Below are 13,340 nucleotides of genomic sequence, written 5' to 3'. Positions count from 1 at the left end.
TTTATAATTATTTTATTCAAAATTAATTTATCTTTAAAAAATGGTGATTTTCAGCTGAATTCATTAGCATTTCCCGTTTTCTAGTGAATGTATTACTTGCATATTCATAATTTCATTCATTTATAGTTAGAATTATTTCAATTAAAGTTACATCGTTTTTACTGGTATTAATTTGAAGATTCGGGATCAGCTCGTGCAGGTGCGTGAAAGCCTCATCACTACTGTACAAAAGACATCTAGCACGCCGGATATGGTCTTGATTCTGCAAATCTAAAATGGTTTACACATAGTTTATCATCTCATAAAAAATTAGCCTCTGTCCCATAGAAAAATGCCGAAGTTGAAGAGGAAAATTTAAGAATTATTTTGCTTTATCCATGTTTTGACGTGAACCTGGCATTTTGTGAATTAAGGTCTTACATCTTCCACAGAAGACTTTCATGTTATCCCTGATATCAGAGATAAATTAATAATTTTATTTTAAACCAATCAGTTATTTCAAAAACAGTTTTCTTCTAGACAATACCTTGCATACATGTGAATCTTGTTTGTGACGGGGGAGGGGCTTTTTCTATAAATACTCACTTTTTTAAGCAGTTGAACAATCTTACATCTTATGGTCAATTCTGGGTGACATACGGTATTGCTTGCAATAGCAGATTTTCTAGTTATTCTTACTTTTTTACATTTTGATTATTTGTAAAAGGAATATAATGAAAAAATAAATTGATTTTATTTACTTGTACTTTGTTAGACTCGCAGTTTATGATAATTTTTATAACTTCTATGCTCTAGTGAATATATACTTTAGGTTTAGGAGAGGACGTTTGGAGATGTAAGATGGAAAATGAAGATAAAGAAAAGAAAGAGTCTGGGTTTAAAATCAAAGAAAGATTGAAGAGAAAATCGAATTGTGAGTTTTCTTTTTTTTTTATATATGATAATTTGACAGGAAGATTTACATGTATAAATTTAAGACATCAATAAATTTAATCATATTAGACAAATACTCCATTCTCGCTTCTACACTCACTCGTGAAGTAAATTACCCCAATAAAATTTATAATATTGATGAATATCTAGAATTATGTTACATTTATTTTTTTTCTAATTTCACAACATATTAATGGGTCATATTGATTGATTACATAAAAATATGTAAAATGGGGGACGCATTTTCTTTACTTTGATAGAAAAAGAGATCATTTTCGAAGATGCTACTTATAGTTTATGAAGGAGATATTGACATATTCTTGATTGGGTAGACTAAAAAATCTGTAGACAATTCAGTGTAAAATTAGCTCTCGTAATTCACGCGATTATCCTGTTTTCTTTTTGCACTAATAAAATAACATATTTGGGTATTAAAATCTAAACAGGTAATGAAATATTTTTTTATATTAAGCTTTTACAAGACATTTGCGCTGATCGGTTGAAGATATTATGATATAAAATAATGAAAGAAAATGTTTGGGCCGGTGATGTAATGTTTGAGATCTTGGCCAAAATGTACTATTTTCAGGCGAAGAAAACTTAAAATTTTATCTTGACTTTTTAATAAATCTCGTTTTTTCGCGAAGTCTTAAGAATGAATATATTAATTTTTTTTTCAAAATTTAGGACTTGAAACCTATATTCAATATTCCTAGCATATAATACAAAAATCAATTCTCTGTGTAAGAGAAAATTAAGGTCTCACGTTTTAAGACATTGAATTAATCAAATGTGTAAATTTAAAAAAAATTCTAATATACTTACACCAAAAAAAAGTCCGCCATAAACCTTATTTCCTTATAATTTTTTGAGCAGTTTTAAAAATCAATATTGTGCAGTTTACTTTCAACTCGATATTCAGATATGTCGACGTTTTATAAATTAAAAATAATTACTTCTATTCACGAAAAATGGTAATAATGAACAGTAATGAATGCCGATTCGATAAAACTTGAAAAGACACCACAGAGTCATCCACATCTGTTTCATATTTGGATGTTTTACTGATTATAGACAAAAAGGACAAACTAAAAACTAAATTGTATGACAAACAAGATGACTTCAGATTTTCCATTGTCAACTTCCCTTATTTATGTAGTAATATTCCGCTATTACTGCATATGATGTTTATGTCTCCCAAATTATTCAATACTTAAGAGCATGCTCTGAGAACAATAAATTTTTAAACCGGCTTCTTACAGGTAAGTTGACGTTACAATGATTTCAACAGTTTCGTTTGAAGTCATTATTTCGTAAATTTTATGGTCGTTATAATGACCTAATTAGGGAATATAACCTTTCATTAGGTCGTTTGTTGGCTTACATTTTTCATCCCAATTGTTAGACCTTTCTTTTGATACTTTATTTGGCTACGGAATGTTCTGTCTACCTGGTCAATAAATAGGGTTCAGGGCGGGTTTGACCGGTCAACATGGGATGCTCACTCGTCCTAGGCACCTGATCCGACCTCAGGAATTTCTATGGGTTCGTGCTTTTATACCCTGTTCACAAATTTGTATTGTTTGTAGATTTTAATGAAAATGATCACTGTTCTTTATCGTCACCTTGTCATTGAATTTAAATATGATATAAAGTTGTATAAAGATAATTATAGCGGAAGACCCTTCTATTATTCTATTGTTTCTTTTTCACTTTTATTATTCTTTTTTTTCCATATTCAACTCACAATAAACAACTTGCACGGTGTTGGTCAATAAACCGAAAATATCAAAAAGCAACTTGATGAATCTGTGCCATTCAGCTGAATTTTTACAGAAAATTTTGAAAGTTGCTCTACCAATCAGTCACCTTTTAATTAAACGAAAGGCATAGTTTTTATTAGGTATATACTTTTGTGTGTAAGTACATCACGTTATTTGTTTTTATTGCTTAGTATTTCAGGATTTGATTCTTATTCTGACGAATTAAAATATCACAATTACATTTGTATAAATGTTCTTTATATTAAAATTCTTTTTAAATAATTAAAGATGAAGAAGCGAATAAAATTTTTTTTTTTAATTATTTCAGGTGTAATATGTGACAGTAGGAGATACAAGATGGAAATTGGAGATAAAGAAAAGAAAGAGCCTTCGTTAATGGAAAAAGAAAAAATTGATAGAGAATTGAGAAGTTTGTTTTATAATATTAAAATCGTAGTTTGTCAGGAATAATTTTTTTCTAATATGTATAACCTTACAGAAATATCTACATAAATTACTTTAAGACATCAATATATATAATCTTTGTTGACAAAATATTTCTTTCTCGCTCCCACACTCATTCGTGAAACATATTACCCCAATACGATTTATTACATTATTGGGTATCCCATATTATGTTACACTTACTTTTTTTGTATTTTACAATATATCGATTGTTCATAATGTTAAAATGTATACAAATAGGGGGAGGCATTTACTCTACTTTGATAGAAAAAAAGTGGAAGTCGTTAGGGTTAGGGTTAGCGTTATATTGACCTTCTTTGCAAATATAACCTATCACTTCCTCTTATTTTGGGTGACGTGGTTCATCCCAATCGTTAGTCTTTTTAGTTCCTTACGCAATTTAATTTAGTAATGCTTGATGCTTTTATGTCGTAATCCTTGGACCATTAATCTATCAACATTCATTATGCTTGCAGATAATAAGGGCTATTCAGATCCTCATATTTTAAAATTAAATAAGGGGAAGGAGAACTTATTCCATATAAAATAATTATAAATAAATATCAATAAATTATTGTTGTGTATTGTATATTTTCATTTTCCCAACTGCATCACATCCCTCACCCCATCTGACATAATCTTAGAAAATAATTTATAATAAATTAACAATTATTTTTACTTATTGTACATTATTCATTTAATATTTGGCAAAGCTTCCCCGCTCCCATCCAAAAATTCAAAACTTTAATACAGCTTTAGGTTATATTCCAATTAAATCATCACCATCTATTGCGTATAATCTTTCTTTCGGTTTTGTAAGTGCAGATTGACATGAATGTAGTTCTTTAAATCTCTATAAAGTGTTGTAAAATAAATATCAATTATTATTAGGTATTGCACATTTTTATATATTTTCATTATACAGCTGCATTGCCTTCCCCGCCCCTATCCATAACCCGGACCAGTCTTATAAGACATTCCATGATGGATACTTTTTCAAATCTGATTGTTCGAAAAAGAGTTAAAGCGACAGTGGTTACAGAAGACATAGACCCTAAAGGTATGATGGACAGGTTAAATGTTATGATTTCTTCCAATCCTGTACAATGCTGTAAATATGTATGTATATTTATCTGCCTGATTAAGAGTAGCATGGTCAATCATTTTAAAAATGAAAAAATTTAGTTGGTATTTGACCAAATCTACATAGGGCATTATAAGATTTGATCACGTGATCAACTCATGTTATATCCCAATGAAGCTCTAAAAATGAAATTATATTTCTTAAATTGATACAGTTTGCAAATCTTTAAACTACAGGTTTTTTTTACATTACGAAACATAAGTCTTTCCCTTTATATACCAGAAAACTTTCTTATAATGCGTATATGCTGACTTGACTATCTGGGGTGATGTACCAAACACAGAGTAAAGCTAACGAAAGGTTTCCATGTTTCAATGTATATGGAAAAAATACAATCTATAAATCATAAGATATGTAAATTGCAAAAAATAGCCACAAGGCATTTTCTCGTTTCGTATGCTTAACAATTCTAAGAGTTTACTTTAGTATAAGCTTAATTTTATTCAGATAATTTTACTTGAGTAATGTAAGTTAACTTCTGTTGCATAAAAAGCTTAAGCAATTTGCAATGTTATTCTAAACTAAGCACGTCGCAAACTAAAGTATTCGTTGCCATGCCATAATGTCTCTTCAACTTCCAGTTGCATGTAAACAATAGGCAATTGGATGCACGTAAATGAATAGGATTGATTCCCATGAAATATTAGTGATCCACGTATTAAAGAAAAAATAATTTTTCTATAATTTCTTTTATCTGAAGTGTGCTGCTGTATTGTATAATCAATCAAAAACAAAGGATGGCTAAATGTTTAGATTCTTCGGTAGTCACAAGTTAAAAAGAAAGCCAAACTAAAACACACAAAAATGCCTGTATTCAAACGATGATACGTTACAGTACAGATATAATAGATGCCATTCCACTGTATTCACCCGTGCCTTGCAATTTTTACTTAAAAACGTAAGATTTCTCAGAAAACTTTCTTGATCTCGGTTCTGTAAGTGCAGTTTGACATGAATGTAGTTCTTTAAATCTCTTTAAAATGTTGTAAAATAAATATCAATTATTGTTAGGTATTTCATATTTTCATTTTACAGCTGCATTGCCTTCCCCGCTCCTACCCATACGCCAGACCGATCCTAAGAGACATACCATAAGGGATCCTTTATTTTACCGGTTTGATAAAAAAAAAGTTAAAGAGACAGTAGTTACAGAAGACAAAGACCCTAAAGGTATGATGGGCAGGTTAAACGTTATGAAGACTTTTAATCATTCTTACTTGCAATTATTTTACAAGTTAAAAGTGGAAATGTTCGAAAAAAATATCATCCTACCCTGCAATTGATAAAGTTATAAATGTATTATTATTTGCCTCATTCAGAGAAGCATTGTCAAACATTGTAAAACATTGTAAAAATCGAGAACGTTTTTTTTCAGAAGAATGCCTTTACTGAAACTGCTTTTAATATTCATAGACATTCATAATACTCATAGACATGTACATGTACGAGGGGTTATCAAAAAGTTCGTGGACTGAGTCGACAAAATTAGTACTATGTAGTCTGTGCTTTCAAAATTTATAAGGAACATAAAACAACAAAAAATAAAGAAATTTAGAAAATTTTAGCTTGATACGTTCATTATTTGCCAAATTATTATAAAATGAAAAAGACATTATATGATCACCCGGCGCTGTCTCCGTTTAGTTTCATGACGTCCAACAACGTTGTTGTTATTCAATGTTCGATTCTTCTACCTCATACACTTACCTTGATGAGATTCCCTGGAGTTGAGTAAGGACTTAAACCCGTCCTGTTTATATGACTTTACAATGTCAGGAACAGCTACTTTCATAGCATATAATATTGCAAATGGATTTATACATAAGGAGAGATCCTCGCTTGATTATGCCAGCATATTTTGCTTTTTGAAGTTCATAATTTATCACACATGATCAACTTCATTTTTTGACGTGATTAACTTTTCACACATTGACTACAAATTGACATTAACTGTGCATCCCTTTTCTCACTAAATCCATTTTGGCATTAAAAAAAAACAAGTACTCTAGATGCATTTTATTTCTCTGTAGCCAGTTTAAAGATTTCATAGGCCTATACCAGTTTTTTTAGGGACAAAACTTTGTAGAATGTTGGAAAAAGAAACCCCTCTCCCTTTTTGACGTCATTTTCAAGCCCTTAATTGTTTGGACACTCCAAACAAAATTTACGATAAAATTTCATAGAACTTACAGAATGAGGTAAAAAATGCATATTTTACGGAACAATAGTGTCCCATCACACACTTGAATTAACGGGACTTTTAAATGTCAAATGTTCATAACAAAATAGTTTTTCTCAGTAATACTTAGGTCGAAAAAACGGCATATTCGAGGTTGCGCCGCCTGGACATACCATTGCTTACAAAAACATTACTAATTTATTAAAAAATAAAATTTATGATTTATGGTTTATTCTTAAGATAGAAAAGATGATGCTAACTAAATATTTTAAAATTCATTAATGTACCTAAAGCGGTTTTAATTTTATGGCGCTAGTCCACGAACTTTTTGATAGCCCATCGTACATAGCTTAATGAACAAAACCGGGTATCCATTTCCGGAAAACATAAGAAACAATTGTTTGTTTTCATTGCTGCGATAGAATAATTTCTTATTGAAAACATCCATAAAGATATAAATAAATTTAAAAAAAATTGTTTAATATTAAGACTAAATGATTGTTATAATGTTTCTGTTTGTTTTTCATTTCTCTTAAGATATTGATTAATTTATGATTATATAAAAAGTTGTTACATGAACTGCTCCCCAACATGGGCGTGCGTAAGATATAATAACAAAAAGTATGAAGTTTCCATATATGAATTACAGTGTCTACAATAATTAATAAATTGTAAATGTTTAAGAGGAACTGAATTTTGTTTTGAATACTCTACAATTACAAATAACATAATGATTTTTTCTGCCTTTTACATTTATTGTGATACGTATTCTACATTTGTATCACAAGACTGATTGGTATAATGAGACGACCATTTGATTCTGAAGGGGGGTGGGGGTGGGAACTGACAGATTTTGGAAATAAATAATCTGTCCTCAAAATGTTGAAAATAAATAATTTGCTCTCAACAGGCAAGGAAATAAATAATCTCTCATTGACCATTGCTACCCCCCCCCCCCCCCGCCCGTAATAGAGTTTTGGAGTAACCAAAGTTACTCAGGTGAGCACTGTGGCCCATGGGCCTCTTGTTTTTTAATCTTTTTTGTTTTGTTTTGCTTCTGTTTTTTGCTTTTTTTCTGCTTGTCAAAGAAGAAATAAGAAAATAAATAATCTGTCCTTGGTCATCTTTTTGAAAATAAATAATATGTACTTTACTAGCATGAAAATAAATAATCTGACTCGAAAACTTTTGCGAGCCCCCCTTTCAGAATCAAATTGTCGTCCCCTTATCATTCACGTGACAACCACCCAGTATCAGCACATGAAGTTGTCCTTTTTTGTCAGCATTTCTATATATACTTGTTGCATTTGTTGATTTGATAATACACCCCTATCCTTTATATCAGTCCGATTACTTATTTTGGTTAATATTAAACAATTGATCACTGAAAATTAATGTGTAAAAATACACAGAAAAGTAAAAAAAAAGGTGCACAAATGTATCATATACTTTTTAGCTCACCTGAGCCGAAGGATCAAGTGAGCTTTTCTGATCGAAATTTGTCCGTTGTCTGTCGTCGTTGGCGTTGTTGTTGTCGTTGTCGTTGGCGTTGTCGTCGTTGTCGTAAACTTTTCACATTATCATCTTCTTCTCTAGAACTACTGGGCCAATTTCAACCAAACTTGGCACAGAGTATCCTTGGGGTAAGGGGATTCAAGTTTGTTCAAAAGAAGGGCCACGTCCTCTTTCAAGGGGAGATAATAAAGAATTAGTGAAAAATTAATAGCATCTTTTAAAAATCTTCTTCTCAAGAAACACATGGCTAGGAAAGATGAAACTCACGTGGAAGCATCCTCAGGTAGTGTAGATTCAAATTTGTTCAAATCATGATCCCCAGGGGTAGGGCGGGGCCACAATGGAGGATCAAAGTTTTACATAGAAATATATAAGAAAAACCTTTAAAAATCTTCTTCTCAAGAACAGCAGAGCCATGATGAGTCATATTTATATGGAAGCATCCTCAGGTAGTGTATTTTCAATTTTGTTCAAATCATGACCCCCGGAGGTAGGGCCAGGCCACATTGGAGGATCAAAGTTTTACATAGAAATATATAGGAAAAACCTTTTAAAATCTTCTTCTCAAGAACAGTAGAGCCATTATGAGTCATATTTATATGGAAGCATCCTCAGGTAGTGTATATTCAAGTTTGTTCAAATCATGACCCCTGGGGGGTAGGGCGGGGCCACATTGGAGCATCAAAGTTTTACATTGAAATATATAGGAAAAATCTTTAAAAATCTTCTTCTCAGGAACAGCAAAGCCCTGATTGGTCATACCTATATGGAAGCATCCTCAGGTAGTGTAGATTCAAATTTATTCAAATCGTGACCCCAGGAGGTCGGGCGGGGCCACTATGGAGGATCAAAGTTTTACATAGAAATATAAAGGAAAATATCTACTTCTGAAGAACTACAAAGCTATTATTAGTCATTTTGATATGATAGCATCCTCAGGTAGTGTAAATTCGATTGTTCAAATAATGACCCTCGGGTGTAGGGTGGGACCCAATGGGGGGTAGAAAGTTTTATATAAGAACATATAGAAAAAATATTTCTTCTCAAGAACAGAAAAGCTATATTTAGTCATATTGTTATGGAAGCATCCTCAGGTAGTGTAGATTCAAGTTTGTTCAAATCATGACCCCTGGGGTAAGCAGGAGCCACAATGGGGGATCAAATTTTTACAAAATAATATATGGGAATTTTTTTTTAAAAATCTTCTTAAGTACAACAAAGCCATTTGTTATATTGACATGGCAGCATCATCAGGTAGTTTAAAATTCAAGCTCCCCCCCCCCCCCCCCGTAATCTTTTCAATACTGAACTGATTTGTGCTTTTGCCTAGCCAGTGTGCTCAGGTGAGCAATGTGTCCCAAGGGCCTCTTGTTCTATTTGTAATTCTTTTCTTTGGTCTCTTTATTGTGGAAATACTTCAAAATGCTAAATATATTTTTGCGGCCGATTTGACGCGTTGCATCAATTTAACCTGTGTAAATTTTCATGTACACGTTTTGCTGCCTATGAAACCCCATTCAGGGTAATTCAACCCTCAGAAATTATGATATAAATCAGTATAATAAATTGTTTGCTTATCCACTGGTTCTGAGTTGAATAGCTCATCAAAACCTTGACAAGAATTATTCCCCTCAGGCAAGATTTCGGGGTTCCTGTTGCAGGTTTGATAAAGAGCAATCTCACTCACAACCAGTGGATAAGAGTAGTGTATATTACCATAAATTGCCAATGCGTTTTAATCTTCTTTTAAAATTCTGTAGCAATTAACTGAAGCAGCTGACCTCTTTACATAAATGAAATATTCTCGAATGGGACCTTTAACAACATACAATAAAAAAATCAAGTTGTCAGCACAACTGTCCGTATTATATATATATATATATATATATATATATATATATATATATATATATATATATATATATATATATATATATATATATATATATATATATATATATATTCAGCTTCAAAAAATATGTCCTATTACTCGTATATAGCCCTGTCACAAATAAAGTTCAGGTCTATCGTCAATTTATATGTCATTTACAATACATTACAATATTGCATCTAGAAATCCACCTAAAGAGTGAGTTTGGATTTGGAATTCATTTTATTTGAAAGGGGGTGAGGGCGGGTGTATTTTTCTTTAGCTATTTTAAAAATATCATAAATTTCGAATTATTATTATTGAATAATTCTGTTTTTATGCTCCGGTAATCGAAGATTCGGGGGCATATAGTTTTTGCCCTGTCCGTCTGTCTGTCTGTCTGTATGTCTGTCTGTTTGTCCGCAAAAACTTTGACCTTGCCCATAACTTTTGATTGGTTGGAGCAATGGCTTTCATATTTGACATGTATATTCCTTGTGACAAGACCTTTCTTTGGGTACCATCATATTTGACCTTTTGACCTTGGGGTTTGACCCACTTCTGAAAAATTTTATGAGACTTTAACTTTGGCCATTATTTTTGAATAGTTGGAGTTTAGGCGTTCAAACTTCACATGTGTATTTCCTGTGACATAACCTTCCTTTGGGTACCAACATCTTTGATCCTTTCGCCTTGACCTTTGAGTTTGACCTACTGTTAAGAAAACTTTAACCTTGGCCATATCTTTTGAACAGTTTGAGCTAGGTATTTTATACTTTGCATGTTTACTCCTTGTGACAATACCTTTCTTTGGATACCAACAACTTTGACCTTTTGACCTTGACCTTGGAGTTTAACCTACTTCAATTTTGAAAAATTTTAACCTTGGCCATAACTTTTGCAGAGTTAGTGCTGGGATTTTCATTCTTCACATATGCATTCCTTGTGAGAAGTACTTCCTTTAAATACCAACAACTTTGACATTTTGACCTTGACTTTGGAGTTTGACCTACTTTTGAAAAATTTTAACCTTGGCCATAACTTTTGAACAGTTAAACCTAGGGTTTTCATACTTCACATATGCATTCCTTGTGAGAAGACCTTCCTTTATATACCAACAACTTTGACCCTTTGACCTTGACTTTGGAGTTTGACTTACTTTTTAAAAACTTTAACCTTGGCCCTAACTTTTGAACAGTTGGCATTAGGTCTTTCATACTTTACAAATGCATTCCTTCTGACAAGACCTTCCTTTAGATATCAACAACTTTAACCGTTTGACCTTGGAGTTTGATCTACTTTTGAAAATCTTTAACCTTGGCCATAACTTTTGAACAGTCGGTGTTAGGGCTTTCATACTTCATATTTATATTCCTTGTGACAAGACCTTTCTTTGGATACCAACAATTTTGGCATTGACCTTGACCTTGGAGTTTGACCTACTTTTAAAAAAAATTAAATCTTGGCCATAACATTTGAACGTTTGGTTCCAGGGCTTTCACATTTCACGATCATATCTATCACTTGTGACAAGACTTTCCCTTGAGCACCATTTGACCTTGACCTTGCCGTTTTACTTACTTTGTAAAAACTTTTACCTTCGCCATAACTTTTCAACGGTTTGTACCAGGGCTTTCATATTTCACAGATTTATTTCTCGAGACAAGACCTTTTTTTGGGTACCAACATTTTTTATTTCTTGACCTGGAGTTTGACTTTCATTTGAGAAACTTTAACCTTCGATATAAGCTGCCTTACGGGGGCATCAGTGTTTCACAAACACATCTTGTTTCTATAGTTTCCCAGTCCTTGAGCTCGTCCGCTGTCATCAGCTCCAGTTTTACCGTTCCAAGAGTTCACAACGTTTCTCATATCTCCTGTGTGACGTCAGACAGGCTTTGGATCAGTGATTACAGACTTCTTCTACAGGTTGACGCGTACGGACACAAAACACGGGAAATTGAAATAGACTCATTTCCACTTGGAGGAATACATACAGTGTCAGAGGACGGGGAGCTGCTAGCTTTAAGCAACAACAGAGTGCAGAAGATCACATCAGATGGAAACATCACTACATTTTTTCAAACAGAGTGTGAAAAGTTTTACTGTATCCACTCCTCCCGTATCAACGGCGACATACTGGTGGGGTGTGAAAATGAGGTGAGGAGGTATGACAAGATGGGGAAGTGGATCAGGAACATTGTAATGTACTGGAGGCATCGGATTTATTACCTTATGTACATCACTGAAAACAAGAATGGAGACATCTTGGTCTCTGACAATGAGAGAAAATCAGTAGTAGTGGTGAACAAATCAGGACGACATCGATTTATCTACAAGGGTCAACAGTCTGAGTCTAGCTTTGACCCCCGTGGAATCTGTACCGATATCATCGGACAAATACTGGTGTGCGATTTTAACTTATTTAATCCAAGTGTTCACCTCCTGCACCAAGACGGTCAGTTCTTGCGCCTTGTATTGACAAGAGAACATGGATTACGCCAACCTACAGCTTTGTGTGTGGACGACAAGCACAATCTCTACCTGGGACAGGAGAAAAGTAACACAATAACAGTGTACAAGTGTCTACAGGAAACGGATGTTTCAGTTTTCTTGTACTTAATGCCGATCCCTACCATCAAGTCTCGTTTTACAGTATCCAAGGTTGATGGACTTTATCACATCTCCAAGCGAACTTCAGAAAGATTATGGGTCAGTGATATCAGACATCTTCTGCAGGTCGACTCCTCAGGTCACGAACAGCAGGAAGAACAAGTTGAATTTTATAGTATAGGAGGAGTTCACTCTGTCACAGAAGATGGAGACCTGTTGTTCATAGATCACAATAACGTGCGAAAGATGACTGAAGACGGAATCATCACTACACTCATAAAACCAGAAGCAGAGATACGACTCTGTGTCCACTCCTCCCGAATCAACGGCGATATTCTGCTGGGGTGCCATGATGAAGTTGTGAGGTATGACAAGAGTGGGAAGAGGACTGCGGACTTTAGGATGAACATGAGACATGGGGGGATTAATTATCCGAAGTACATCACAGAAAATAAAAACGGAGACATCTGGATCTCTGATTACGTGGAGAAAACTGTGGTGGTGTTTGATAAATCAGGACATTATCGACTGGACTACAAAGGACAGCTAACTCGGTATGGAATTGGTTCTACGAGTACCTATCCCTTTTATTTCGAGCCTCGTGGAATCTGTACTGATATCTTAGGGCAAATACTGGTGTGTGATACTTTCGATCCAAGTGTCCATCTCCTGAATCAGGACGGTCAGTTTCTTCGTCTCTTGCTGACAAGAGAACATGGATTACTCTTACCAACAGCTCTGTGTGTGGATGACAAACACAATCTCTATGTGGGACAGGAGAACAGTAACACAATCACAGTGTACAAGTATCTACAGGAAACGGAGAATTTAGATATGCCCATGGTGGAGTCGGGATAA

At 33.5% G+C, this 13,340-nt stretch overlaps 1 protein-coding gene across 1 annotated transcript in view; it reads left to right on the top strand.

The window, feature by feature from the left end:
* LOC133199850 (uncharacterized) overlaps positions 1-13,340 on the top strand; it is a 26,317-nt gene extending 12,977 nt beyond the window's left edge. The window contains exons 5-7 of the mRNA XM_061335672.1: positions 812-913; positions 3,025-3,126; positions 11,668-13,340. Coding sequence (XP_061191656.1) covers positions 812-913; positions 3,025-3,126; positions 11,668-13,340 — 1,877 coding nt within the window. The remainder of the gene's footprint in view (positions 1-811; positions 914-3,024; positions 3,127-11,667) is intronic.

This window comes from Saccostrea echinata, unplaced genomic scaffold (genome assembly GCF_033153115.1).
Source record: "Saccostrea echinata isolate AGI-Se365-2 ecotype Australia unplaced genomic scaffold, CSIRO_AGI_Sech_v1 ptg000036l, whole genome shotgun sequence".
NCBI classification, from domain to species: domain Eukaryota; kingdom Metazoa; phylum Mollusca; class Bivalvia; order Ostreida; family Ostreidae; genus Saccostrea; species Saccostrea echinata.
The sequence above is the reverse complement of the archived record's forward strand: the minus strand, read 5'-3'. Positions and strand labels throughout refer to the sequence as shown.